Source organism: Cordyceps fumosorosea, assembly GCF_001636725.1.
Source record: "Cordyceps fumosorosea ARSEF 2679 chromosome Unknown scaffold_7, whole genome shotgun sequence".
Classification (NCBI taxonomy): Eukaryota; Fungi; Ascomycota; class Sordariomycetes; order Hypocreales; family Cordycipitaceae; genus Cordyceps; species Cordyceps fumosorosea.
The window spans coordinates 729446-754088 of record NW_017387307.1 but is presented as its reverse complement, the minus strand read 5'-3'; the positions used below and the strand labels follow the sequence as shown (position 1 = coordinate 754088).

Genomic DNA, 24643 nt, shown 5'->3' with positions numbered 1-24643 from the left:
GCAGTCAGAATGGCAGACTGTTCTTCCAAGTGGAAGCAGAAGAGGTGTGGTATAAGGGAGAAATGGTATGAAAGTAGGTAAAAGCGAATGCGACAACAGCTAATCGCGCCTGTAAACTCCAACGTCGACTATGCCGGAAGACAAGGTAAGAAAGTAAGGGCGGTGGAAAAGAATAGCGGAATAAAAGGGTTGAAAATGCTGACTGAAAGGGTTCGTCATCGTTACTGCTCGTGGGTGTAATTCCCACCGTTTTTGATGCTGTATAAGAATGCGGATTCGAATGATGGTAATTAGGTTTCTTAATCGACTGAGCGCTTCCGGCCAAACATAGTTCGTGCCCGTGATCTGCTGCGAGCCTTTTTGGGGTCCTTGGAAGGAGTGACGTCGGCAGTATCATCATTGTACTTGGCCTTGTGAATCCTAGAAACGCGTTAGAATGGAATGGACCAGAGTTGGGGCCTTGACCTACCAGCTATTGCCAACCATGCTCATGCCCTTGGCTTCGGCAAGTTTGTAGAATTTGGCACTCTTCTTGAGATTCTTCTTGCAGCCGACACCTTGGGCATAGCAGAAGCCGGCCTCGGCAAGCGCATCAACATCACCCCAGTCTTGAGACATGTTAGTTTCCCGTGGTATCTAGTCTGAAATGTGAACGTACTGCCTGCGATTTCGAAACATCGGAGAGCAAGAGTCTTATCTTGCTCAATGCCCCATCCGTTCATGTGGCTAACTCCAAGCTCATAGATGCTGAGGGCAAACTGCGCCTTACGCGCTCGCCGTTCAAGAACATTTACATGCTTTCCCTCCTTAACTTGGTCTTGGTCGTCGGCAACCTCGACACTAGCATGTTCGGCAGCCTTGCGAAGCCACTCCACACCCTCTCTCTGACTAGGGCGCATTCCCCAGCCATGACGGCAAGCAAGTGCATAAAGCAACATAGCGGTAGGATTGCTTTGTTTGGCGGCAAGTCGCAGATGATAGGTGGATTCTTTGAGAGAACCATTCTCGTGAAGTTGGATGCCCTTTTCAAGATGGTCTTCGGCTGTTAGTTCTGGCAAAGAGGATGAGAAGGACGTCGCTGTGGGAGGCGGTCGAACTGTTCCGGCACTATCTGAGGTATAAGTAGATGTTGGCATTCTTCCACGCGCGTCGTTCAGACTGAATTGCAAAGTTCGACCACGGCCAGCATCCTCTGAGCGCGCCGCAACCTCGATTGACGGGCGACTGGAATTTGGCGATGGGTAACCTGCTGAGCCTGTCCTAGCAATGTCCAAGCTCGCCTTTCCCGCATCAAAAGATGGACGGGCGATGAAGCTGGAGGCATCGTCTCCCATGAATCTCGCCGACGAGCTAGAAGGGCGGGTTGGTGGGGAAGGCGGCGCGCATGATAGTTTGCGTGGATGGGAAGTTGAGGGAGTCAGAGGATATGTCTCCGGAGGCTCTGATCTCTGGACAGCCTTGCCTCGTGGAAGAGTGAACTTGGAGTAAATGTATGACTGGCCAGTGCCTTTGTTGTCGTCTGTTTGTTGATCTAGGAATGCTTCGCTATGCACGCTGACTGGGGTATGCGCATCATCGGCGAGGAAGAAAGAAGGCTGGCTGTCCGAAGAGGCCTGTCTAGAAGGAAAGTCAAAGGAGGGGGTGCCGGAGCGACTAAGCGGGCGAGAAAAGTTGAACGAAGGACGAGGAAGGCCTGAGCAGTCAGAGGCCACGGAAGGAGATCTCTGGAAGCTATTGGGGAGAGCGCCAGGAGCGGCAAAGGCGCTGCTTGCAGAAGACAGCTTGCGAGCTGTGGTAGAATGGAATGAACTGGCGGGAGTGCTTGCGTTATCCTCGTCTATCGAGGCTGGTGGCGATGACTTGATACTTGAAGATCGCTTGCTTAGAAAAGGGGGCCGGGGGGGGACGAGGCCAGTGTCTTCAAACGAAGGGCGGGGTCTCTCGGGAGAAATTGCGAACTGGGTAGAGGGGAATGCGCCAGGAATATTTCGAACGGGGGACTTTTCTGAGCGTCTCTCAAATTGCGACTGAGTATCGCTCTGGATGGGCGATGGAGAGCGAGTACGGGCTCCGAAAAAGCCGTCGTTGTCGTCGACATTGAGGTGTTGGCGGCCCCGGGGCTTCTCGGGGAAAGCCCCCGGCATGGGAGGGGCGTCATCGAGATTGGGTTGGATGCGGCTCATACGCGGATGCATGGAAACGGGACGTTGAGCCTCTTCAAAGGCATCCTCAAACTCAGTCTTGAAGCCGAGGGAATCGTTGGTATCATCAGGCGAGTGAGCGGCATCGGCTGGGGGGTCGTAAGCCATGGACCGAAAGTATTCAGATCGGCCCTGGACAACTAGCGGGCTCTCGAGAGTTAGGGGCGGGAGGCGGCTGACCCTGTTGCCATCTTTGTCGCCATTTTGAAGCTGCTTGGCGAGGATGCGACTCTGGAGGGCAAAGGCGTCGAGGGGCGAGAGCTCTGGGGGCGCCTCGCCAGCAATGTGCAAGCGGGGGGAGCGAAGGGGTCTGGAGGCGCTGGAGAAAGCGGAAGTGTGCGAGGTTGATCGCAGATCCAACAGATTGGGGCGTTTATCGGACATGATGAGAACTAGGTGGCCGACCAAGGTGGTTTCCTTCGCAGACGACGGTTGAGGCCAGCGAGGAGGGGGGCTCAAGTCGAGCAGTCGAGGGGCGTAATTGTAAGCGTTTCGTTATGCGAGGGCTAAGCGGGTCAAAAGAAGCGAGCCGAACAAGGAATTGAAGGGCTCGCCATGTAGCGGAACAAGGAGAGGACGATGGTTGTCGTCGTGAGCCGATTAAGACGGGGTCGCGATGGGCTGCAGGTCTGAGCGACTGGTATCGCGAAATGAAGCAGCGCCGCGCAAGGGCGCAAGGCGAGGAGGCGGAAAAGGAAAGGAGCGGCGAGCGAGGCGACAAGTTTTTGGGTGCAAGAAAAATCAAGGCAGCTGCGCAATGGCAGTCGCCAGGGTCAGATGAAGAAGAAGCTTCTTTGAGGCAGTCGGTGGGTGGGCAGGCGAGGCATGCGGAGACGTTGGGTAGTCGGGGGAACCTGCGGTAATGTGGGTGGTGAGGCGACAGGCTATCGAAAGTATGGATGGAGGACGATGCATCCGCGTGCCCGCAGAAGATGGAGGGAACAAACAAATAGAAAAGGGAGAAAAAAGACGGAAGCAAGTTGGAGAGGCAGTTGGGCAGGAAAGGCTAGTAGGGAGGGAGGGAGGGAGAGAGGGAGGGAGGGTGAGATGTTTGGACGGGGAGCAAATTGGGGATTTGTTAGGAGGTTAGGCGTTGTTGGCGGTTGGTCTGCCAGTATCCGTACATGTGTTGCACTGTGGCTTCAGGGACTGGTACGGGTACAGCGCGACAGAGAGAGACAGAGGGGACTCGGCAGGCATGTGTGTGTGAGGGAGCACTGGGTGGGTGGTGGGCGTGGAGGAGGAGAAGGTGCGGGTGGTCGCAGCGGGAGCGGAAGGTGCAGCAGGTGCAGGTACCTTGCTGCAGAAAGGAGGAGGGGCCTTGCTTGGGTGCTGGGGGAAAGGACAGGGCCGCCAGAGACTTGGAAAGGGGCATTACAGCGGTCGGTGCCCTGTGGGTTTACAGCTTCAAGTTTATTGTAGAGGTGAGGTACCTGGCGTGCAGATGGCGAGTCAACCAGGTCGGTGCGTGCGTCGCTGCACCGACCTGGTTGACGTCCCTGCAAAGAAGATCAGAAACAAGCATATTAGCGTATTCAGGCAAGACTAGTGGTGATGCTAGGCCTCCTTGAGTCGTGGAGTGGGAGCCGTTTTGGGCAACTGCAAGGCTTTTGGGCGCAAGGCTTTTTGGGCGCCTTGTTTCCAGTCTAGCGGGTTGCTGCTAATTTACAGTTGAAGTCTTGAAGGTGCCTGGGCCGTGGTGGCTGTGTGGGGAAGGCGACGGGCAGCCAGTCGACTGTCAATCAGTCATCAGCCAACCCAAGGCTGTTTTTCTTGTCTCTTTGGGATTTTCTCATTTCCAGACCACTGGTACCTTTCTGCATACATAGCCATGTACCTCTATCCAGTATCCCGCCGGATTATTACCATTGGTCCTTCTTCCGAGTCTGTCTGCGCCTTGTGGCGGTATTGTTGGCCTATGCGTTCTCGCAGGCCCACCTCAGCCGGCACCCCTACGGGGCCAATTATTGCTGGCTGCATAATAGTTTGAAAGATGGCAACCAAGGCTTCTCTCTTCTCTGGAGCAAACAAGAAACACGTTCGGATCGTTGCTGTGCGCATCTCGGCACCTGCATGAATGTTACTCCCATGCGTCGTGCATCTTACGCAACCTTTTATGGGCTTTGCCACGGTGGCATCCTGCAGCTCAATACAGGTAGTATCTCAATAGAGACGGTTCGTCACGTCCACGGAACGAAGCTATTAATAACTGCGGATGATTAGGTACTTACCTACTGTATGTATGTATGTAGGTACATAAGTAGCAACGACAGGACCTCGCTCATCTCAATTTGCCTGCCTGCCAGTTCAGCCCCAGAAAATGGCCCATCGTACGGATACGGGTATTTGATACGACAATCTGCTACATCTATGTAGCTTTACTCCTGTGCTAAAGTTAGCTCACGCAAACGCGTCCGAGCTTCGTATTTCCCATCCGCTACCAGGAATACCAGTGACCTCCCGGTACAGATCTAGCCCTGTCCTATTCTGCAACGTTCCTCTCTTCTGCCAAGTGCGCTCTCCCCCCATGCAAAACATTCCCCCATCCGCTCACAGACTTCTCTTTCCTTGCTTCTTTCTTTTTTTAAATCTATTGCTTTCTTGTCAGGTTTCGTTTATACGCCACTCGTTTGGGACGACCGTCTCATCCCTCATGCAGCAAACTTACAAGAGACATGCCGCGTCTTGTCTCTTGTACCTGCATTCAACCCGCATAATACTTGCATAATCTGATGTAGTGCAACATGCAACTAACAGCCCTTTCTCCCACCAGCTCAGGTAAAACATGGCTCCCTCCCTTGCCACGCTCGAACCCATATTTCCCATACAAACACACAACCCGTCGTCCCAGAGCAACGGCAGGGATACTTTTTGCCCCCAACTACGGTGACAGTTGGGGGCAGTGCGCTGCGGCACAAAAGCTCCTTCGTCTTCTTTTCCCGTTCCAGACCATCTGCAAATGTGACAGTTGCGCGGATAAACATGTGCATAGGTAGGTATTTTATTTATTTATGCCTAAAATTGCCGACCACTCTCTCAGCTTGGCGCCTACTACTACGAATGCAAGGCACCTGTCTAGATAGATTCCAGCATCACGCAACATCACGCAAGACTCCCCCTCCACGCCATTCACAGCATATTGCTGCGCTCATGCACCAGCTCTCATAATGCCCCCCGTCAGCTGTCAACTTTTAATACCTGCCTTGCCCGAGAAAACACAACAAAAACAATAACCAGTCATGCCGAACTACATAAAACGCCAAATTGTCAAAATGCTACCGCAGCTCTTTCCCTCCAACTTGGTACCCAAAAACAACACGCGAGAGTCTGTATTTCTGCATCTTAGAGGTTCTTGGATCGAATCTTCTTCAGTCTCGTCGCACCCTCAAACAGCCCACGATCGACGGCGGCCGCAACAGTCAAAGTGCCACCGACCACGGCGCAGAGACCGGCAAGGAATCCGAGGAAGCTCTTGGCTTTTTCTTCGCGGTTGATAACCTTCATGGGCGAGATATCCTATTCATCGTTAGATTCATTTTCGTCTATGCATACCCGTATCATGCAGGACACGACTTACATAAGAGAAGAAGACGCCGGGAATACCGCCTCTCGAGTGAAGACGCTCGGCGTGGCCCTCGGCAGAGTCGTCGCCGCCGGTAAGGCTTCTCTTGTGGCTGGTCACGGAGTACTGATGAGTCTCTACGCTGCCGTCCGTGTTCATCGTGCGCGCCATCTTCTCCCAGCCCAGGGGCAGGAACGACGTCGGCACAATCTTGACAAAGTACATAAAGTTGAAGTTGGGGTCGTCGGTGTGCTGTTCGGTGTTATCAAGCGGGTTGGCGTGGTGGTTGGTCCAGGGCGTCGCGCCCTTGCCCAGCTTCTCTACCACGACATCGGGCAGCTGCGGCCCGAAGCGCAGGTGGTGGATGTGGTGCGTGAAGTCGTGCTTCTTGTCGTCCGTCGTCTCCCAGTAGTTCTTGAGGTCGTGTACGTGCATGTTGCCGTTGCTGAAACTGCGGCCGGGCGCCAGGTGGAAGTTGCCGACGACCTTGTTCACCTGCAGCAGGCCGTCGATGCGGCAGCCCTCGTGGCGCTGCTCCTCGAGGCGCTCGGCGTAGTGCTCGCGCTCGCACTGCTCAAATGCCTTGCCATCGCCAAAGGCCCAGGACACCTGCGCGTATGCCTCGCGGATCTCCTCACACGTGTTGCAGCACCCGGACTTCTTGACGTTGCTCGGGGCCGGCGCGCCGCCGCAGTCGCCGCAGTAGCTTGGGTCCAGGTGCTCGGCCTCGTCGTTGTGGAGGTTCACATATTTCATGTCGATGACGCCACCTCCCTCAGCCTCGGGGCGAAGGCGGAGCTTGTGCACGCCGTGCGCGACGCCGTGCTGCTGCTCGCCGGATACATCCATGACGTCGAGGGTAAGGAGCTCGCAGGGCATGCGGGGGAATGTAATGTTAAGGTGAATATCCATGCGCTCACCTGCAGCGCCGCTCACATCAGTCGCTTGTCACTATGAATGGCCCTTTGTCCTATCTGCGCAAACTCACCTCGTCCCTTGTCGACAACAAGCTCAGGGCGAATGACAACCCTTCTGTAGTCGGCCCATTCTCCCCAAGCCAAGAACAGCACAACGATGAGGGAGACAATGGTGACCACACCACCGCTAGTTGTTCGAATTCGGGCCTCGTCGACCGTCTTGGTGAAGGCGTCAAGCCTGGTAAATCTCGATTTGGCGGGCATCGTGGACGAAGCCAACAAGGAATAGGTCGATCGATCTAGGAAGTGGCGACACGGTGAGGCAGACTATTACGATAAAAAAGGTAATGCCAGTAGAAATGCAGCGGGTGCTGGTAAAGAATGGAATCAATTGACCTCAGGTGCCAAAGTCATGGAGGATGACAATGGTTGGAGAAAAGGCGTCGAGATGCGTTTGATGGCGACGTGTAGCACAAGTAGCCGCCCGTAGGTATTAAGGCCACAGTCGCAAATACAAGGGACAGCTGCGGCGGGTCCACTATTACCCTGGCCCCAGGTTTCCATTCTGGGCGAGCCTCTGACTTAGTCAGCAGACAAGGGCAACATAGCCTCCTCTGAACTATCAACAAGTTGTAAAATCTCATAAAGGCTTTTGTAATTTACATTGACCATTGACAGTTTAAACCTCTTTTCCATTTTGTGGTTCACTCTAGGGCTCTAACGAGACTACGTCTCTCACCGGCCCTCATCCGCGCAATGCCTTATCAGGTGGACGGAATACGCAAGCGCCAGGACGCACGACCGAAAATGAGCGCGGCCTGAATGAAAAAAGAAGGACAAAAAGGGTTCATTCCCACGGCAAGTGATTGCGGCATTGTTTCCACGCCTTTGATGGAAAAGTGAATGCGCATGCGTGAGCCTTGTACTTCCAAAGCGGATCTCTTGGTTTTGCAAACCACCAGGGTCAGACACTAGAGGATTGCGGCTGTTGAGAATCTTAGGTATGGAATTAAAGGAATTACATAAAATGTTAGTTGGTTAATGAAGAGTATGTATAGAATAGTATCAGGTTTTTTTTGGGGGGAACTTTTTCTCACCGTTTACTATTAAATGTCGAGCAATCCATCTCTCACCCGCGTAGTTAGTCCAAGTCCTGCGATCGGCAAATCGCCGGTACCTTGGTCAAACCAGCCTGGAGCTTCAAACAGCCTGGGACGAACAACGCCCAACCACCATCCCAAGTCCATCCCAACCAACAACTAAGCTGCGCAGGAGCAGGGCTTCGCGCTTCCACATACGTCGTCGCATCCGGACCAATCCCATTATCTCCATAAGAACTCCCAGCGACCCGCGAATTGAGTCCACCAACTTGGCCAACAAGGACCCAGAAAAACGCGGCAACCAAAAAGTCCTGCTGCCCGTTGATATCCCCGATCTACCTGGCGCCTGCAGTCGCGCTCCCAAACACACCGCTCATTCTGCATTTGGAAACCGATCCGAAGAGAGAAGGAATAAAATGTCGACGCGCCCGCCCTCGCGCGTCGTCTTCGTCGGCAACATCCCATACGGTATGTTGGCCTCGCCTCGATGCCATTGGACGATGAACTGACCTCCCGCGCGCAAAGGACTGTCCGAGGAACAAATCACCGACATTTTCAGCGACGCCGGCAAGGTCGAGCGCTTCCGTCTTGTCTACGACCCCGAGACAGGCCGGCCTAAAGGCTTCGGCTTTGCCGAATACCCAGACACAGGTACAGCCTCGCTCTCTCATTCCTTCCCGGCAGCAGCTCGTCTCTCTCTCTCTCCGCCGCGTTCCCACTCTCAGTTCTGACTCCGCTACCTCTTAGACTCTGCCTCCTCGGCTGTCCGAAACCTCAACGACTACGAAATTATGGGCCGCAAGCTCCGTGTCGACTTCTCGCACGAGCAAAAGGCCGCCGACGACGACTACACACCTGTCAGTGCTCCCCTCCTCCTTATTCCGCGCGTCAAGACGAACAAGCCAGCTAATTGAGAAACTTGACACGTACAACAGAGCGCCGTCACCACCGCGCCAAACGGGTCTTCGCACATGGCCGCCCAACAACAGCTGCAACCACCCTCCTCCTCCCTGCCGCCGCTACCCCCCGGCAAGGACATACCGCCGGGCCTGACGTGCACCGACGCCATCTCCCGGACGCTTAACACGCTGCCGCCCGCACAGCTCCTCGACATCCTCACGCAGATGAAGACGCTCGCCACCAACGACCCGCAGCGCGCCACCGAGCTTCTACAGCAGGCGCCGCAGCTCGGCTACGCCGTCTTCCAGGCGCTACTCCTCATGGGCCTCGTGTCCCCCGAGGCCATCCAATCCGTCATCGAGCCGGGCGTGCCCGCGCCCGCGCCCGCAGTGCAGCAGCAGCAACCACCGACCAACTACGCCCCCGTGGGCTACCCGCAGGCCCAGCAGCCCGCGGCGAATCCCCCGCCAGCCGCCGCCGCCGGTCAGGACACGGACAGCCTGATGCGCGCGCTGATGGACCTGCCTCAGTCGCAGATCGACCAGCTGCCAGAGTCGGAGCGACAACAAGTCATGGCGCTCCGAGCAGCTTTTGGCGGCCAAGCCCGGCGATGAGTTTTTCTTGGGAGGGGACGGTGCTTTCTGCAGGATGGGAGAAGACAGGCGAAAAAGAAGAGGGAGAAGACATTCTGGGGGGACGGATATCCTTGGCCAAATAGGGACAAACTCCCGTCGAGTTATGGTGTTTTGGCGTTTTTATTTTTTCTTACATGGAGGTGAAACGGGTAGAGACAAGCCAGCTGGATGAGTACGGTCCATCTCTGCGAGCTGCGATAGGTTCCTTCCTGGATACAGACAAGTGTCGACACGTCGAAACGTAAGAAAATAGCCCTGATTTTCAAAGCTACACATTGCTTGAGATTTCAAGTGATATCATGCATTCATGAAAGTATGCAAAGTCGCCCTAGAAAACAAAATCCGGTGTCATGGTCAGAAAATATATTGGACTCTGTTCCAAATGTCTAATTTAAAAGTGCAAATGGCACGAAGTGCTTAGATTTTGCTACGACGCAATCAAATTGAAATAGGGTCGAGGGAAGAAATGCTGCGCCGTCCTGTAAACCTTCTCTCATAAAAAGTGCTCTGCTTGGCCTCTGTCCAAAATCCACTCCATAATGTTCCCAAAAAAAAATGCTAGGAGAAGCAATCACACGCCATTTCTTCCAATACGTAAAAAGTGATGTTTTGTAGGGGATATTCAGTCGTCACTGTTAGACGATTTTATACACTCGCTTGGCGAGGAGGTAACAGGCTATGCCAAAGCACAGCAGGCCGGCCGTGATGAACATGAACCACTGCAGGTTTCCCTCGTACTCTTGGCCGGGGACCCAGACGTTCATGCCCCAGAGGCCGGTGATGATGTTCATGGGCAGAACAATGGTGCCGATGACGCTAAGGCGGCCGAGGACGTCGGCCGTCTGCTCCTGGCGCTCGTTCATGCGAATGTTGATTTGCGCGAGGTAGTTGCCGTGGGCGCGGGCCAATATTCTGGAAGTTGATGTAAGTAAACAGGGGCAACCTGACGTTAGGCAATAGAAAACAAACCGTACTTTTCATAGTGACTTAAGTTGGAAGTCATCGTCACGATGTGGTCTTGGATATCGCCAAGATACAGCCCGATTTCTGACTTGGGTGCCACTTCCCAGCGCTCGTTGCAGCGCTTGGCAAAGCCCTTGATGACGTCGGCCTTGTTACCCAAGAGCCTATACAAACTCATAACACGCTTTCGGCAGTCGCCGACGCGCCGGAGCATATCGCCACTCGTGTCGGTAATGGTGGCCGTGTCGTCCTTGTTCTTCTCGTCGGCGTCTTCCAAGGGCGAATGCAGCCGCAAGATGGCCTCATCAATCTCGTCAACCTCGTCCTCAATGTTCTGGATCAAGGGCTGGAACACGTCGGTGATGTCGTCAATGATTGCGTAGGAGATCCAGTCCGACGACAGCAGCAGGTAGTCACGCAATTGACGAATACGCCGCCGCACATTGGCCGGGTGTGGCGTCATGGAGAATTGGAAGCTGAGAACGCCTTCGCGGAAGACAACCACGTACATGTTGACGGGCTCCAGAAAATTGTCACTGTTAATGTCCTGATCAAAGGTCCGGTAGTTGACAAAGTAGTAGTGGCGGAAGAGCTCGACCTTTTCACGAGCCTCCTGCACCATGATGTCTTCAGCAGTCAGTGGATGAATTCCAAACGCCTTGGAAATGACCTTCATCTCTTCCTCTGTGGGGCAGACCACATTGAGCCACCATACTGGCCGGTCTCCGTATCGCACCGGCCGTTCCGGCTTGAGTGTCAGGTCAAGAGGTTCTGGGAGTGGTTTAAACATGGTGCTGTCCGAGTTGCGGAGCTCCCCTGCGGCAGCCAGCGGCGCCCTGACTGACGGAGCCCTGGAGCTATCACGGGTTGAGGTGTCCACCAGAGGTTGCGTATGTGTCGGCGGCGCGAACCGAGGCGGGGAAAAGGCTCCACGAGCGGACTCGGATACGGAGTGTTGGCGAGTAGAGCGGCGAGAATCGGAATCGAGGCCGGTAGGTACGTTGAGCGCTCGCGATGGGATCGACGTGGTGTCGTCGCCGGAATCAGACTCATCATCGGACAGGATACGGTGATCGGGGATAAAGAGCTCACGAAATGTCCCTCCCGGTTGGACGAGCTCTGAGATGGTGTGGCTGTGGATGGTGCTTTGAAACTCCTCGTTGAAGTAAGTAAAGCGATAGGGGACCTCTTCATCGGTCTGGAACCAGCCTTTGCGTACAGGGCGCAAGCGGCCGTTGATGAGCTGGGGTTCAGTGATCCTCTTTGCTCTGCGTTCCTCACTCCTATCTTCTTTTTCGAAGTGCCTCCACTCCTCGAGGACGGACAGATCTGGCCAATGGCGTCGACGGCGGCGAGCTTTATGCTGGGCACCGTCGCCACGAGCAGTACCCTCATCATCGCCCAATTCGGACATGCCAACGGTAGGAAAACAGACGTCGGCTTCGGCGTCAGGATGTGGTGTGTTGATACTATCGTGGCGATGCCCATCCTCAGGGTTGAAGAAAGGTTGGTCATCCATGGTCGGCCGCTTAGGGCTGCCAGCTCGCATGGCCATTTCGTCACGGAGCATGACATCTCCGAATGTCATCTCATTGTGGTGATCGAGCGTACCAAACGTGGGAGAGCCTGGGACGGAAGGGGGGTTGTTTACATGATAGGGATCCTTTCTGCCAAATGCGGCGGCTAACTTGGTCGTAGACGAGACGATGGATGATCTGCGGCTCTTGCTTCTCTGGGTTCTGCTGTCAGCGCCACCATAGCTGGGGGAAGCAGCAGGACCAAAGCGACCAGAGTCGGAGAGTAAGGGAGCCGTCTCGTCCCAGGGCGTTGTAGGACCGGATCTGTCGCTGCTGTGATGCGTCTGGACAGAGCGCAATCGGCTACTGGCGCTAGGAAGTGGATTCTGGAAACGATCGGGAGCGATGGTGGAGGAGCGTCGAACACGCATCGGAGTATGCTCTCTGTGGATTATTAGTGAGTATGACAGACAGCTGATGGAGATGGCATGCCATGGTTTGAGGCGCACCTATGATCTAGTAGAATCTCGCTGTCGACGCTGCCGGCACTGAGGTTCCCTTGGGGATGGTTGTAGAAGCCGTCGGCGGACGAGGCGCGGTCGGTCTCATCGTGGCTGTCATCATGTAGAAGAGCAAAGCTCTTGCGTCGATTCCTCTTGTTCTTGCCCCCTCGGTGGCCTTTTCGCTTACGCGGAGGGCGAGCGGGCTTGGCAGTGGCGGATGACTCTGCGCCGGGGACGGAGCCCGCGGGCGCAGATGTCGGGGCGGGAGCGGGAGCGGGAGGGTTGCTGGCAGAGGCGTCGAAAAGCGGTTTGAAGCGATTGCCAGCCATTTTGACAGATGTGCGTGTTTGTGCCTAGGCAGAGGCAGGCGGGAAAAGGTGAGAGCGTATCGCGGATGTTTGAGACGTGGTTGTTTTCCGTGCCGACCGACGGGTTGCCTGCATTTGGTGTCCGAGTGTCAGGTATCAAACCGAAGTGCCCAACTTCGACTGACAGGACAGAAAGCGTCGGCGTCTGAAGATAGACATGCGGTATAGAGATGGCTGCTGGTAGTAGGGAAAGGCAGAGCAGAGAAGCTTTTTGTTGGGTAGGACGAGGACGAAAAGATGGGAAAATGGAAAATGGAGAATGGAGGATGTATCTCTGGCTTGGCATTGATAGAGGCAAGTACTAACTAACTATAGTTTAGAGCACCAGATGAGTGTGGTGGCGATGGGGCCAGTGGTTGGTGCTAGTCGAGCTGGTAACGTTAAACGATTAAAGTATTCGCTTCTGGCTGCCAAGGAAGAGCTTTCTTTCTACAGCAGGACGTGGGCCTGCTAAGTTCGTTGATGTCACTGCACCGCGGAGTACTAGGTACATACAAACCTCTAACCCTGTTTGTTGCCTTGTTTGGTACGGATACTTCGGGGTTGGGTAGTTCGTGGACAAGCTTAGTAGTAATCTACGTACCCTACGGATAAGGGAGCCTCTGTTCCGGAACAGCTTCGTTTGGCAAGCAAGGATCAACGCCACCCATCTCGATTTTCTCTTTCCATCTGTATTATTTCCATTGTCCGAATCCTTCAAGACAACGTTCATTTACACTCAATTAAAGCTGCATAATGGCTAATGTGGCGGTGGGTCCTTGCCATTGATCCAAGCTGGAAAATCCCCCCCCCCCCCTGGTACCTGGTACCTTATCACGGCCTACAGTGTGTGTCATACAAGACATTCACATCACCACTTTGAGCTTCATCCCACACCAGCCACCAGCCACAATCACACGTTGGCCGTCTCATCAACACCATGCTAATCAATGCGGCGCGTGCGACGTTTGACACCTCCAGGCACAGCGTCTGAAACCACCTGCTGCCCTTCTCGATTTTCAAATCTTGTGCTTGATCTGGGAGCCCGCCCTCCTCCAACAAACGGTTTGCTGACTCAGCACCACTACCCTGCAATCCAGTGCACAACTCAAGACGAATGTTTTGCAAATGTATTAATGTATTAATCTTAGTAAACTAGATGTCGTCTGTACTAGAATAGGAAATCACAGCAAAATCTCAAGCGTGGCAAGATTCTGGTTGGTTTCACCGACTCGAAGCCTTGTTTGCTCACCCAGGATGGTGGGTGGTATTCGGCCGAGTCCAGTTTACCCCAGTTTCGCTGCCCAAAATTCTAATCAACTCCAAGTCACAGACCAATGCACGACCTGGCTTTGACAGGCTTGGGGGATGTTGTTTCTCATTCAATCCAGTGCCCTGGTATAGTAGCGGCAGGCGCGGGCAAGCTATGTCTTGAAGCTCGCCCACACGGACTACCTCATCTGCACTGGTATAGACACAGATACAGACAGAGTGCGCGCTGAGGCAAGTTGAGATGAATCAGGCTGAGCCTCTCAGTCAGGTCGGCGACCTGGCTCTCGACACGGACGAGCCTTTGCAATCCATGACCATGGAGGAGGCACCGACGACCATGGAGGGACGCAGCAACTTGCGAATCTCCCTCGTCATGATAGCCTTGGCGGTATGTCCCCCCCTCATCGCCCTCCTCAGCCAGCCAACAACTCGCCGGACCCCTTCCCGGGCTGACAACAACCTATCCTCCAGCTAGTCCTCTTCTGCTCCGCGCTGGACACCACCATCGTCTCCACGGTGCTGCCCACCATCTCCGCCGACCTGCGCTCCGCGGCCGGCTACGTCTGGGTCGGCAGCGCCTATACGCTCGGCCACGCCGCCGCCGCCACCGTCTGGGCCAACCTGTCCGGTACCCGGGGCCGCAAGCCCGTTCTCCTAGCCGCTCTGGTGCTCTTATTCGCCAGCTCCCTCGTCTGCGCCACCGCCGCGAGCATGCCGGCCCTCATCGCCGGCCGCGCCGTCCAGGGCACCGCCGGCGGTGGCATGCTGCAGATGGTCAACATCATCATCGTCTGGACCGTCGCCGGCACCGTCGGCCCCATCCTCGGCGGTGCGCTCACGCAGCGCCTCTCCTGGCGCTGGGTCTTCTGGATCGACCTACCCCTCACCGGCGCCGCGCTCCTCGTGCTCGTGCCCTTCCTCGACGTCCACGACGCGCGCACCCCGCCACTCGCCGGCCTCCGCGCCGTCGACTGAGGCGGCACCGTCTGCGTCCTCGCCGCCGCCCTCCTGCTGCTCCTCGGCCTCGAGCTCGGCGGCGTCGCCCCGCCTAGGACTCGCCGACCGTCGTCTGCCTGCTCGTCCTCGGCGTCGTCGCCGTCTCGCTCTTCGTGTACTGCGAGGCGCGCCTCTCCCGCATGCCGCTCGTGCTGCTCGGTGCCCCCTCGCCATCGACTTTTGCCACGCGGCCGTCGTGACGGGCGCCGGCTGGTTCCTGCCGCTCTACTTTCAGGTCACGAGGCTGGCGTCCCCGCTGCGCTCGGGCGTCTTGTTCCTGCCAATCGTCATCAGCTCCTCGCTGATGAGTGGCGGTGTCGGGTTCGTGATTCACAAGACGGGCCGGTACGTCGAGATCACCCACATCGGGTGGATACTTGTGCTCCTTGAAACTGGTCTCTTCATTGACTTTGATCGCTCGTCCTCCCTCGCCAAGATCATCGCCTACCAGATCATCCTCGGCTTCGGCATGGGCATGCTCGTCTTCCCACCGCTGCTGGCTCTCCACGCCAACGTCACCAGTGGGCAGACGGCCGCCGCGACGGCTACTTTTGGCTTCGTTCGAAGCATGTCGGCGTCCGTGGCCGTCGTCCTTGGTGGTGTTCTCTCCAGAACGGGATGAACGTGCAAAAACCGCGTCTCGTCGCTGCTGGGCTGCCCTCCAATATCACGGACGCCTTCAAGGGCAGCGATGCTGGCGCCAATGTTCTACTGGTAGCAACTATCCAGAACTCAGAGCATCAGCGTGCAGTGCAAGAGGCCTTTTCTGACAGCATCCGTCACATTTGGTATCTGTACACCGCGCTCAGTGCAGTGAGTGTCCTTTCGTGCGTTTTTGTCAAGAGTCATGTTATGAGTGAAGTGCATACGGAAATCAAAACTGGCCTGGATGGAAATAGAGCCCAAGAAAAGAAGCAATAAGAAACGGTGGCCTGCAAAAGCGTCCCGCGTTGCAGAAAAAAGATGGTGTTCATCTTGAATCAAATGCGCCAGGTGAATATACAAAACAGTACCCCATACAAAAAACTCCAGATAATATGCCGACGGTGTCGCTTATGCCTTTTGAAACACACTTTTTCTAATTGCCTTTTCGTCCTCCATTTCGCCCTGAAAGCTAGAGCCACCAAGCATCGACGGTTTCGAAATCCCAAAGTTTCACCAAGAGACTGTCAGGAACTCCGGAGGCCTCTTCCTGCGGCAGGAACACCTTCTTTGGAATGTGGAACTCGACAACAGGCGCCTTCTTCACATCCTTGCCCATCTCGGCCTCCAATAAGCTGGCATACGAGTGATCCAAGAAATCCTCCATGTTGTACGAGTGCTTCGTGAACTGCTCCGCTACAATCTTTGCAATCGTTGCAATGTTGGGGTGGTAGTGCGACTGCAGCTGGACAAGCTCCCAGAAACTGCTCTCAATGGCACTGGTCTTCATCGGGTCGCGCTCCTCGGGGAGAAAAGGATCTTCCATGCCGTTCTCCCGCAACTCCTTCTTTTTCTCGTCGTCTGTCGTTTCTCTCTGGAGCATGAATGTACACAGTGGATGCTTCATAAGCATGTTGTATATCCAAGGAATGACAAATGCAATGGCGCTTGGGGGTGCGTTCAGCGATAGCCGGGCGAGTCGCTTCAAAAAGCTCGCGACAAGGGCAACGGGCAAATGCGTCGAGCTGAGGAATGTGTCCAGCAGTCGGAAGAAGCGCGCCCGGTATTTCGAGTGCAGGATCTGGCTGTTGAGGAGAGAGTATAGCTTGGGGTAGAAGGAAGGGTAGTCGAGGTTGCGCTCTCGGATGAGGTAGAAGACACCTGAGAGAGCGAGCAGCGCCATGGATCCGCTTGCATCGTACGAGCTCGTCAAGAAGTCTGAGAGGATCTCAGGATTGGGAAACCAGGGCGCAATAACGTCCGAAATAAGCGCCAGCACGCGCTTGCGTTGATCGTTCGTTTCAACAAGATTCATCAGAGCGAGCCAGGCTTCCTGACCTTGTTTCTTGTGCTGGTTTGGCTGTCGCAAGTAATGCGACTTCTTCTCGGGCTTATGAATGTAGAAGTCCTCCAGTTCGTCTGCTGATTCCGGCACGCCATCTAGTGCAGTGAGGAGCGCGAACGCGCTTTCGAAGAGCCTTGATTTCAAATCACCCTCGTCATCTGAGAGTTCTTTGATAGCAGAGCTGAGCCGCACAGTTAGTAGAGGCAGAAGCAGGGTACTTGACAAATGGAAATACTCACGTAACAGAAGCGAACGTATAGTAGCGAACGTCATCATACTGCTCGGCAGATTCTTCAATGTAGGCCTTGCGAATGTCGTCATTCTCACTCGCAATAATATTCTTGACGATCTTTCCCAAGAAATCCCGAGGAAAAGCATAGTCAGACTTGTCTCGGAGATATTCGCCCTCTGCTTTTAGCGTTCGCATGCAAAGCGTGAGTGCGGTAGAAGCAATTTCGTCTTCGCCAAGCAGATCCAGCAGGATGTCCTTGAACTGGCTAAACTGTTCCCGCAGCCACCCGACAACAACCCGGTCCTTTTCTGAGAGAGATTTCTTCGAGACAAGAGAGCCCTGAGCCAGAAGCCTCATGAAAATGCGGCAAAGGGCGACAGTAGAGAGGATTGCCTCGGGGTTGCCAGAGTCATAGGTTGCTGCTTTTCCCAGAAGAACGGCAATGTTGTTGTAGTTCTTCCTAGACTCAAGAATCCCCTGCTCCATGAGAAGAATCGCAGCATTCGGATCCTCTTCATTCTCGCTCGAGGCGGCGCGCGGGCGCTTGGTAACCTTCTTCTCTGTGGGCGCAACTCGTTTGCGCTTGGCGCTGCTTGCTTGGCCAGCGGGAGCCATGGTGAGATCTGAAGCTTCGAGCGCAGTCAAATTGGCCGTTGTGGTGAATTCTCTAGCAGACAAATGACTGAAGCCGTCTCGAATCAAACACTCCGAAGGAAATTGAAAACCCGCTGCTGAACTGGTGTAAATAGGAAACTGGCTTGGAAAAAAGTGAAATCGATAAGCCAAAAATTCATGAAATTTAGCAAGACACTTTAGTTCGGGCCAATCAATGATGAGACCGCAGAGGTGGGTCAGGCTACGGGAAAGAATCGGTTAAAGTCGCTGGGGAGCGCCGAAATTCCACTGAGCCATCACCGCAGTAGTGCAATAACAGCAACGACATCACGTGACGCTCCTCAGCATCCCGACAAGTTAGCGCGATAAAACCTCAACCTCATACAAAGCTTCCCGATCCATCGACACGTTTACCCCATACCCTCCTCGTCGAAATTATCTCACAATGGCCTCCCGCTTGGCGCGAAGCGCTGCCGGTACGTCGATTCGCGGATTCCCCGACTTTTCCGAGCCCAATTGGCCCCGAAACTAACCCACGACCCTTCCTTCTCCCGCAGGCGCTGCTCCTTACCTCCGACCTACCGTCGCCCGCCGAGCCCTCCCTGCCGCGCTCGCCGCCGCCCGCCCCGCGAGCACCAGCAGCAACGTGCCCGCCGAGGACCCCAAGAAGAAGGCGCAGAGCATCCTCGACAGCCTCCCCGGCAGCAGCCTGCTGAGCAAGACGGCCATCCTCAGCTCCGGCGCCGGCCTGTCCATCTACGCCCTCAGCAGCGAGTACTACGTCATGAACGAGGAGACGGTCATCGCCGTCTGCCTGCTCTCCGTCTGGGGCGGCCTCATCAAGTACGGCGGCCCCGCGTACAAGGAGTGGGCGCAGGCCCAGAGCGACAAGATCAAGGGCATCCTCAACTCGGCCCGCGCCGACCACACCGAGGCCGTCAAGACCCGCATCGAGGACGTCAAGCAGATGAGCGGTGTCGTCGACATCACCAAGGCCATGTTCGAGGTGTCCAAGGTACGCGATTTGGTAGAAGCGGGGGGACGTTCGATGAGATATGCAGCGCACTATGGAGAGGGGAACGGATTTGCTGACTTGTGCACGTGTCATGTAGGAAACTGCTAGACTCGAGGCTCAGGCTTTCGAGCTCGAGCAAAAGACGGCCCTGGCCGCCGAGGCCAAGACCGTCCTCGACTCCTGGGTCCGCTACGAGGGACAGGTCAAGCAGCGCCAGCAGAAGGAGCTCGCTCAGTCCATCATCGCCAAGGTCCAGAAGGAGCTCGAGAACCCCAAGGTTCTGCAGCAGATTCTGCAGCAGAGCGTTGCTGACGTCGAGAGTATGTCCCATCCCTATGTTCTTGCTGATCTACAGCCAGCTAACTAATCTTTTCCTCCTACAGGGATTGTCAGCTCCAAGGCCCAATAAGCGGCTTGTCTGGAATAGATTACAAGGACCAGCTATTCCCTTTGTCACAACACCCTTTGTGCATATAACAACACTTGTGCATTAGCAATACAACGAGACTTTTGTCTCCCTTATAATATCCCGACGTTTGACGACGTGAATGTACTGTGGACGGTTGACTGGCGTGTATCAGTTGCTCGGTCCATGCCAAAATAATCTCCAAGAGGACAAGGATCAAGTGTCAAATGCGCATGTGCGCAGAAATAAGTGGATTGGAAAATTAACTTGGTAAAACATAAAAAAGTAGCAGTAGCGTCCCAATGTTACAATCATAAAAATGTACATATTCGCCCAAACAAGCGCCGGCCACGCGCTCTCCTCTGCTATTCAATTAGTAGATTGGCCTTGGCTCTTCCCATTTTTTGACTTCAATGTCAGATTTTGACTCGGGCGTCTCTGCGCCCATGTCTGACGGTGCCCAAGACACCCGCCCGCTGCGTCGCCGTCTCGCACCCTCACCCTTGCTGGGACCAATCCATTCCCATGCGCGGCCGACCTCACCGCTGCGACCCTCTCTCTGGCTTGTGCGGACGTTGCTGTTCTGCTCCACCACGACTCGCACGCGCTGCCATATGCGGTCTCTCTCGGCCAGCGAGTGTACAGAGCGGAGGACGTCGTCTCGCAGGTTTGGTAGAAACAGGTATGGCTCGTCCAGATCCTCATCACCGAGCTCCTTCTGGTTTGCGAGTCTGCCCAGCACGGTGTCGACAAGCGCCGGAATCTGGGCAGCCGTGGCGAGGTGCTTGCGATACCTAGCTTTGAGATACAATACGCCAAGAACAAGCATACTCAAAAGTCCAATTGGGAGTCTATATCTCGCCAATCCGCTGCGGATGGATCGTTTGATCGCACAGCGGAACGGAAGGCGAGCGAGAGAGGTGGACGAGAGTCGGCTTTGAACACCTCCGGAACCGGGCGATCTGTAGGATCAGGTTGGGATCTGATTAGTGGAACTGGTCAGAACGTTGGCCTTTTCGGGATAATCGCTGCTGTAAGGGGATGCAGCGGAAACAAAAGAACAGTGGGCAACTTACGTCGTCGTCTGGACCTCGACTTCCTCTCGGCCAGTAATCTCACCAATAGCAGCCTCCCAGAGCTCATCAAACTCTTGACTATTCATACGCTTGTTGCGCTTTTGACTGACAGTAGCCTTGAGCTCCTCCTCGGCAATGGTGGGAGAGTCTTCCTGCTCGCCAGCTTCGTTTGTCAGCTCTCCGCATTCATACTTTGCGCGGCGATCTCTGAGTTCTTCAATAGCCTTGTCGGCAACTGCCTGTACCCGCCGGGCTTTCTCGCTGTCAGGCTCGCAAGTGGGCGGCAGAGGGATAAGGCCGCCAAGGGCAAGAGGGTGGGGCTTCAGGATGAAGTCATCCTGGCAGCGGACGGTAAAATCCTCGTAGCAAAAGGCGTGCTGGGGGCACGTCTCACACTCGGGTTCAATGAAGGGCACCAGGGCATCCGGGACAGGAATCTCTGGCGGAATGACCTGCCTCGCAGGCCGACCAAGGCCACAGTACCCTACAGCCATTTTCTCCTGCCGAAACCAGGCAAGGTAGGCACCAAACAGAGCCATCAAGAGCACAAAGAAGGGCGTCTTGACATTACCCTGTCGTTTGTGTTTGACAACGGCGTTTCGGCGTGGAGCTGCCACGTCGCCGGCGGCGGCGTCTTCCTCGAGCTCAAGCTGCTCATCTGGAGTAAACTCCTCGCCCGGCTCCAGTAAATGGTCCGGCGTCCTGTAACGGCGAGGGGGGGTTGTCATGTCGAAGCGCCTAGTAGTACGAGTGGATTCTGTACCAACAGCTGTGCGGCGGCGAGCAGACTTTGCACTCTTTACAGGCTCGACGCTTACAGTTCGTCGGCGATTGGGCGTTTGCATTGGGGGAGGAGAGCTTCCGCCTTGGAAGGGATTGTCATCGGTAAAAACGCTCGGCTCTTCTTCGTACTGTGTTGATTCTTCTTCGATGTCGTCTTCTTCGGAATCTTCGGAGTCTTCCTCCTCCTCCTCCTCCTCCTCCTCCTCCTCAATTTCGGGCTCAGGTTCGGGCTCGGGCTCGGGTTCAGGCTCAGGCTTTATCTGAGGTGTAACGGTCCGGCGACTGGACCGGCGAGAAGAAACAGATGCAGCGTAGAGGTGGGAATCGTCCTCCGGGCCATGGGAGAGCTGCCTGCTGACGGAGCGTGATGCGCGAGAGCTGCGTTTGGGCTCGCTGCGGAACACGGGGGTAGCTGGCTCCTCTTCCTCGACCTTGATGCGCGCTGAGCTCTTGCGCGGAGACTTTGACCGCCGGGAGGCAGTCCGTGGAGGGGAAAGCTCGTCGTCATCCCATAGGCCGTTATCTTGGGCGCTGCCGGCATTTACGATGCCGAGACTTGAGCGCTTCGCGCGGGCGCGCTGCGCTCGTATCTTGGGAACCTGGGGCATGACGTGCTCCTCCACCAGAGCGACGAGCTGTGTCTTCTTTGCTGTGGATGGATAATCAATGCTGTGCGTAACTAGGATGGATCGCAAACGCGGGATGGTGACGCTGCGCGGATCGAACCCCTCCTGGAGATAGTCGTCGGCTTCAGCCATTATGGGTAGATTTTGCCAGACAACGGATTCTGATGCGATGAGAAGCTTGTACGGCAGGGGATGGCGCTGGAATTCTGGATTTGACAGACGCAACTAGTAGCCGTGGCAAAACCAGTAGCTAGTCGATGCGTTGCTGACGGTAGAGAGGAGCTGAGACAGAGCTAAACAGTACACGGGTCAACAACGACTCGCAGTTGATAACCTGTGCAAATGCAGAGCGACGGGTGGGTGATATCCGTCCGCTTAGACAAAAAAAAAGATGTCTTCTGCTCAGCAGCAAGAGATGCCAAAGGGCAAGAAAAAAATGCCTAGGTGCGGCTATGTGGCAATGAATTGTTGTCCGAGGCAAAAAAAAAAACCCCCCCAGGTGTGGGCAGATCAGCCTGTGGTGTTGTTCAAGGCGGGTTGCTGAACAAATCAAATAGTGCCTCCGTTGTCTGTGGCAACAAGCGAAGCACAGAGAAGTGGAGGCTGGTTGGCTGGACCGTTCGTCTGGAGGAGAGCTCTCACACCAGTGATACGGCCAGGCAGAAACAGCTTTCAATCTACCAGTCACGACCTTTTGTGACACTTGCGTTGAAACTGAACTGGAATTATTGCCATGTTGGATCCGGATTGCTGCAATGCGAAACGCGAGAGGGCTTGAAGCCGGCGACCAGTTCGCCATCCAGCACCGACCAAACACCGCCAGACTGGACAGCGTATTTCTAAGGCGAAGAAATCTACGCATATTCGCTCAGGCAGCAAGATGAAAGTTAATTTCACTCGATTGTCATACCCATATCAACCCAATACGAGGCTTACGCAAAGAGGCGGCCTGCAGCTCAGCAAACATATCCTCGCCCGACCAGCACCAAGCGAACGTACATATGTAGCACGCGGACGACCATCATTTGGTCATGCTGCTTGTACCCGACGTCATAATAAAGCTTGGTCCGTCGTCACAGATTCAACAGCACATGAAAGGCAATTCTTCAACGAGGTCCTCAGATACGAGGCGAGCAATCCTTTGGACCCAAGAAGCGTCCTTATCAGACTAATAATACATGTTACGTCATACTAACATAACAGACAGGAATAGTTCCTAATAGCACATCCTCCCACATCTTATTCACCATCCCCGCCTTGATATGGAGGTGGTCCATCGGGATAGGAGCCCGCTGACAGGACACTCTCGCGAATCTCTGCCTTTGTCACGAGCACAGTTACGTCCAGAAGTCGCATCGTCACCGGGCCGACCCCCGCACTTGAACGCAGCTGAAAGCATCTCGCCTTCATGCATTTATTTTGGTCACCATCATGCCGCCACAGCTTCTGTGGACATGCGTGAGCCTTTCCCTTGGTCTCAGATATGCTCAGGACGCGGCCCTGCTCCTCCCTGTCCCAGCAGAGCTCATGCATCCGTGTGATTTGGTCGGTCCCAAAGAGCCTGTATCGTTTGTACTCTGACTTGATGTTCATCGCTCCCAGGTAGCGCTTCTCCGTCAGCCACATCTCCAGCGTCGGGATCTGGTAAAACTGTGCCGCCACCAGCAACTCCAGATATTTGGCCGTGTCGTAGCCGGATGCTTGGTCGTAGAAGAGCGGGAAACGGCGCGTGCGTAGAAAACGCATCACTTGGTCAAACATTTCAGGATCAGCATCGAGAAAGTACTCGCCATCATGTGTTGCCTCGGTGCTCAATAGGGTCGCGAGGAGATGGCTTTCGGCGAGAGTGGCGCGTGTAGTGAAGAATTGCTTCTCCCCCACGCGGAGTACCACACGGTTATCCAAGACCGGTGCGGAAGCAGTATTGATAGATGCTACTCCCACGTTTGCGCCAGCTGCAGGCCCAGTTGCCTCTGTTGAAGGCGGTAGACGACCGGCACCAGGCGTCATATTGTCCGAAACTGACAGGCGACTGATCGAAGCGGTTTGTTCTGGAATGGGCTGCGTAATGTTTGCGGCCGTCGGTGGGATGTCGTCTAGTGTATCTGGGCATGCATCAGGTTCCGAGCTTCTGCTCTGGTTGCGGAGCAAGTGAGTGTGCGATGGCACATGGTGATGATGGTGGTGACTAGAAGGGACAAAGAAAGCGCCGTTCATGCTGGCGAGGGCGGCTGTGATTCAGAGTGTATACAGTGGCAAGACAAGAATAGAAACAAGACAGGCTGCCTTTTTGAAGCGATATGCCACAATGTTTGTTCCTGCTGCAGGTCAGCTACGGTGAGGCAGGCTGGGCGCATGCTCTTCCGTCATACCGGGCCTTTTGCTGCACTAACAGCGCCCGATTGCTGAGGATGGCAGCCTTGATTGGCCATGAGGGGAGCCTGAGTGGCAGTTATACTTGGTGTGACCGTTACATCAGACAGTGCGGCGGCAGATCTGCCCAGCGCCCCCGAGGCTGATTGAGACCCTCTAGGTGAATGACCCAAGGTTGGGCCGGTGCTTGAAGGAGAAAGGAAGGCTTCACCAGGGGCAGCATATTTAGGTACCTCATTTAGTAAGTGGCTGCTGCGTGATTAACTTGTACCTTGCTTCGCCTGGGGTTTGCTGGTCAATGTGCTAATACTCTGGCTGTGATTGGCCGCATCCCCACGCATCAACAAATTTCCGGGCCTTTACGGAATCCACTCGCACTCAAGCTACACTTTCGCGAAACAGCTCGACACCACGATCTGAAAGGCTCCTCGATACCCATCGGCCAATTGCCTCTACGGTGCTTGTCCTGCGATCGGATCAGCCCATTGATTGCCAGGAAGAGGCTCTGCGAGATTCTTTCATCCCGGCAAGCCGACCTACGACCCCGTCGTTTCCACCTTCCGCCATCGCCAATTCCCTCCGCTGCTGTCTCCCCCGGGTCGTCCGTTTTTTCCGCC

General features: G+C 55.1%; 9 protein-coding genes across 9 annotated transcripts; 3 read left to right on the top strand and 6 right to left on the bottom strand.

Annotated features, from left to right (window-relative positions):
* Positions 1-299: 299 nt before the first annotated feature.
* On the bottom strand, positions 300-2585 carry ISF_03768 (cell cycle inhibitor Nif1; the record flags this gene model as incomplete). Its single annotated transcript, XM_018847374.1, has 3 exons — positions 300-420; positions 470-608; positions 659-2585. The coding sequence occupies 3 exons, from the start codon at positions 2583-2585 to the stop codon at positions 300-302; spliced, it is 2187 nt and encodes a 728-aa protein (XP_018705581.1).
* Positions 2586-5543: 2958 nt separating this feature from the next.
* Positions 5544-6944, bottom strand: ISF_03767 (endoplasmic reticulum-Golgi intermediate compartment protein 3; the record flags this gene model as incomplete). Its single annotated transcript, XM_018847373.1, has 3 exons — positions 5544-5717; positions 5779-6683; positions 6752-6944. The coding sequence occupies 3 exons, from the start codon at positions 6942-6944 to the stop codon at positions 5544-5546; spliced, it is 1272 nt and encodes a 423-aa protein (XP_018705580.1).
* A 1252-nt stretch (positions 6945-8196) lies between these two features.
* On the top strand, positions 8197-9294 carry ISF_03766 (Nucleotide-binding, alpha-beta plait; the record flags this gene model as incomplete). The annotated part of the gene is made up of 4 exons (XM_018847372.1): positions 8197-8248; positions 8306-8431; positions 8528-8637; positions 8716-9294. 4 exons carry the CDS (start codon positions 8197-8199, stop codon positions 9292-9294), a joined length of 867 nt encoding a protein of 288 aa, XP_018705579.1.
* Positions 9295-9950: 656 nt separating this feature from the next.
* ISF_03765 (CorA family metal ion transporter) lies at positions 9951-12627 on the bottom strand (the record flags this gene model as incomplete). The annotated part of the gene is made up of 3 exons (XM_018847371.1): positions 9951-10227; positions 10290-12239; positions 12305-12627. The coding sequence occupies 3 exons, from the start codon at positions 12625-12627 to the stop codon at positions 9951-9953; spliced, it is 2550 nt and encodes an 849-aa protein (XP_018705578.1).
* Positions 12628-14158: 1531 nt separating this feature from the next.
* ISF_03764 (MFS drug transporter) lies at positions 14159-15535 on the top strand (the record flags this gene model as incomplete). Its single annotated transcript, XM_018847370.1, has 4 exons — positions 14159-14305; positions 14389-14883; positions 14970-15062; positions 15149-15535. 4 exons carry the CDS (start codon positions 14159-14161, stop codon positions 15533-15535), a joined length of 1122 nt encoding a protein of 373 aa, XP_018705577.1.
* Positions 15536-16027: 492 nt separating this feature from the next.
* On the bottom strand, positions 16028-17747 carry ISF_03763 (nucleolar complex protein 4; the record flags this gene model as incomplete). The annotated part of the gene is made up of 2 exons (XM_018847369.1): positions 16028-17081; positions 17140-17747. 2 exons carry the CDS (start codon positions 17745-17747, stop codon positions 16028-16030), a joined length of 1662 nt encoding a protein of 553 aa, XP_018705576.1.
* A 445-nt stretch (positions 17748-18192) lies between these two features.
* On the top strand, positions 18193-19171 carry ISF_03762 (ATP synthase subunit 4; the record flags this gene model as incomplete). Its single annotated transcript, XM_018847368.1, has 4 exons — positions 18193-18223; positions 18305-18762; positions 18860-19082; positions 19146-19171. The coding sequence occupies 4 exons, from the start codon at positions 18193-18195 to the stop codon at positions 19169-19171; spliced, it is 738 nt and encodes a 245-aa protein (XP_018705575.1).
* Positions 19172-19541: 370 nt separating this feature from the next.
* ISF_03761 (Inner nuclear membrane protein MAN1) lies at positions 19542-21785 on the bottom strand (the record flags this gene model as incomplete). The annotated part of the gene is made up of 2 exons (XM_018847367.1): positions 19542-20130; positions 20245-21785. 2 exons carry the CDS (start codon positions 21783-21785, stop codon positions 19542-19544), a joined length of 2130 nt encoding a protein of 709 aa, XP_018705574.1.
* A 1107-nt stretch (positions 21786-22892) lies between these two features.
* ISF_03760 (BTB/POZ fold domain containing protein) lies at positions 22893-23663 on the bottom strand (the record flags this gene model as incomplete). Its single annotated transcript, XM_018847366.1, has 1 exon — positions 22893-23663. The coding sequence occupies one exon, from the start codon at positions 23661-23663 to the stop codon at positions 22893-22895; it is 771 nt and encodes a 256-aa protein (XP_018705573.1).
* Between the last annotated feature and the right edge of the window lie 980 nt (positions 23664-24643).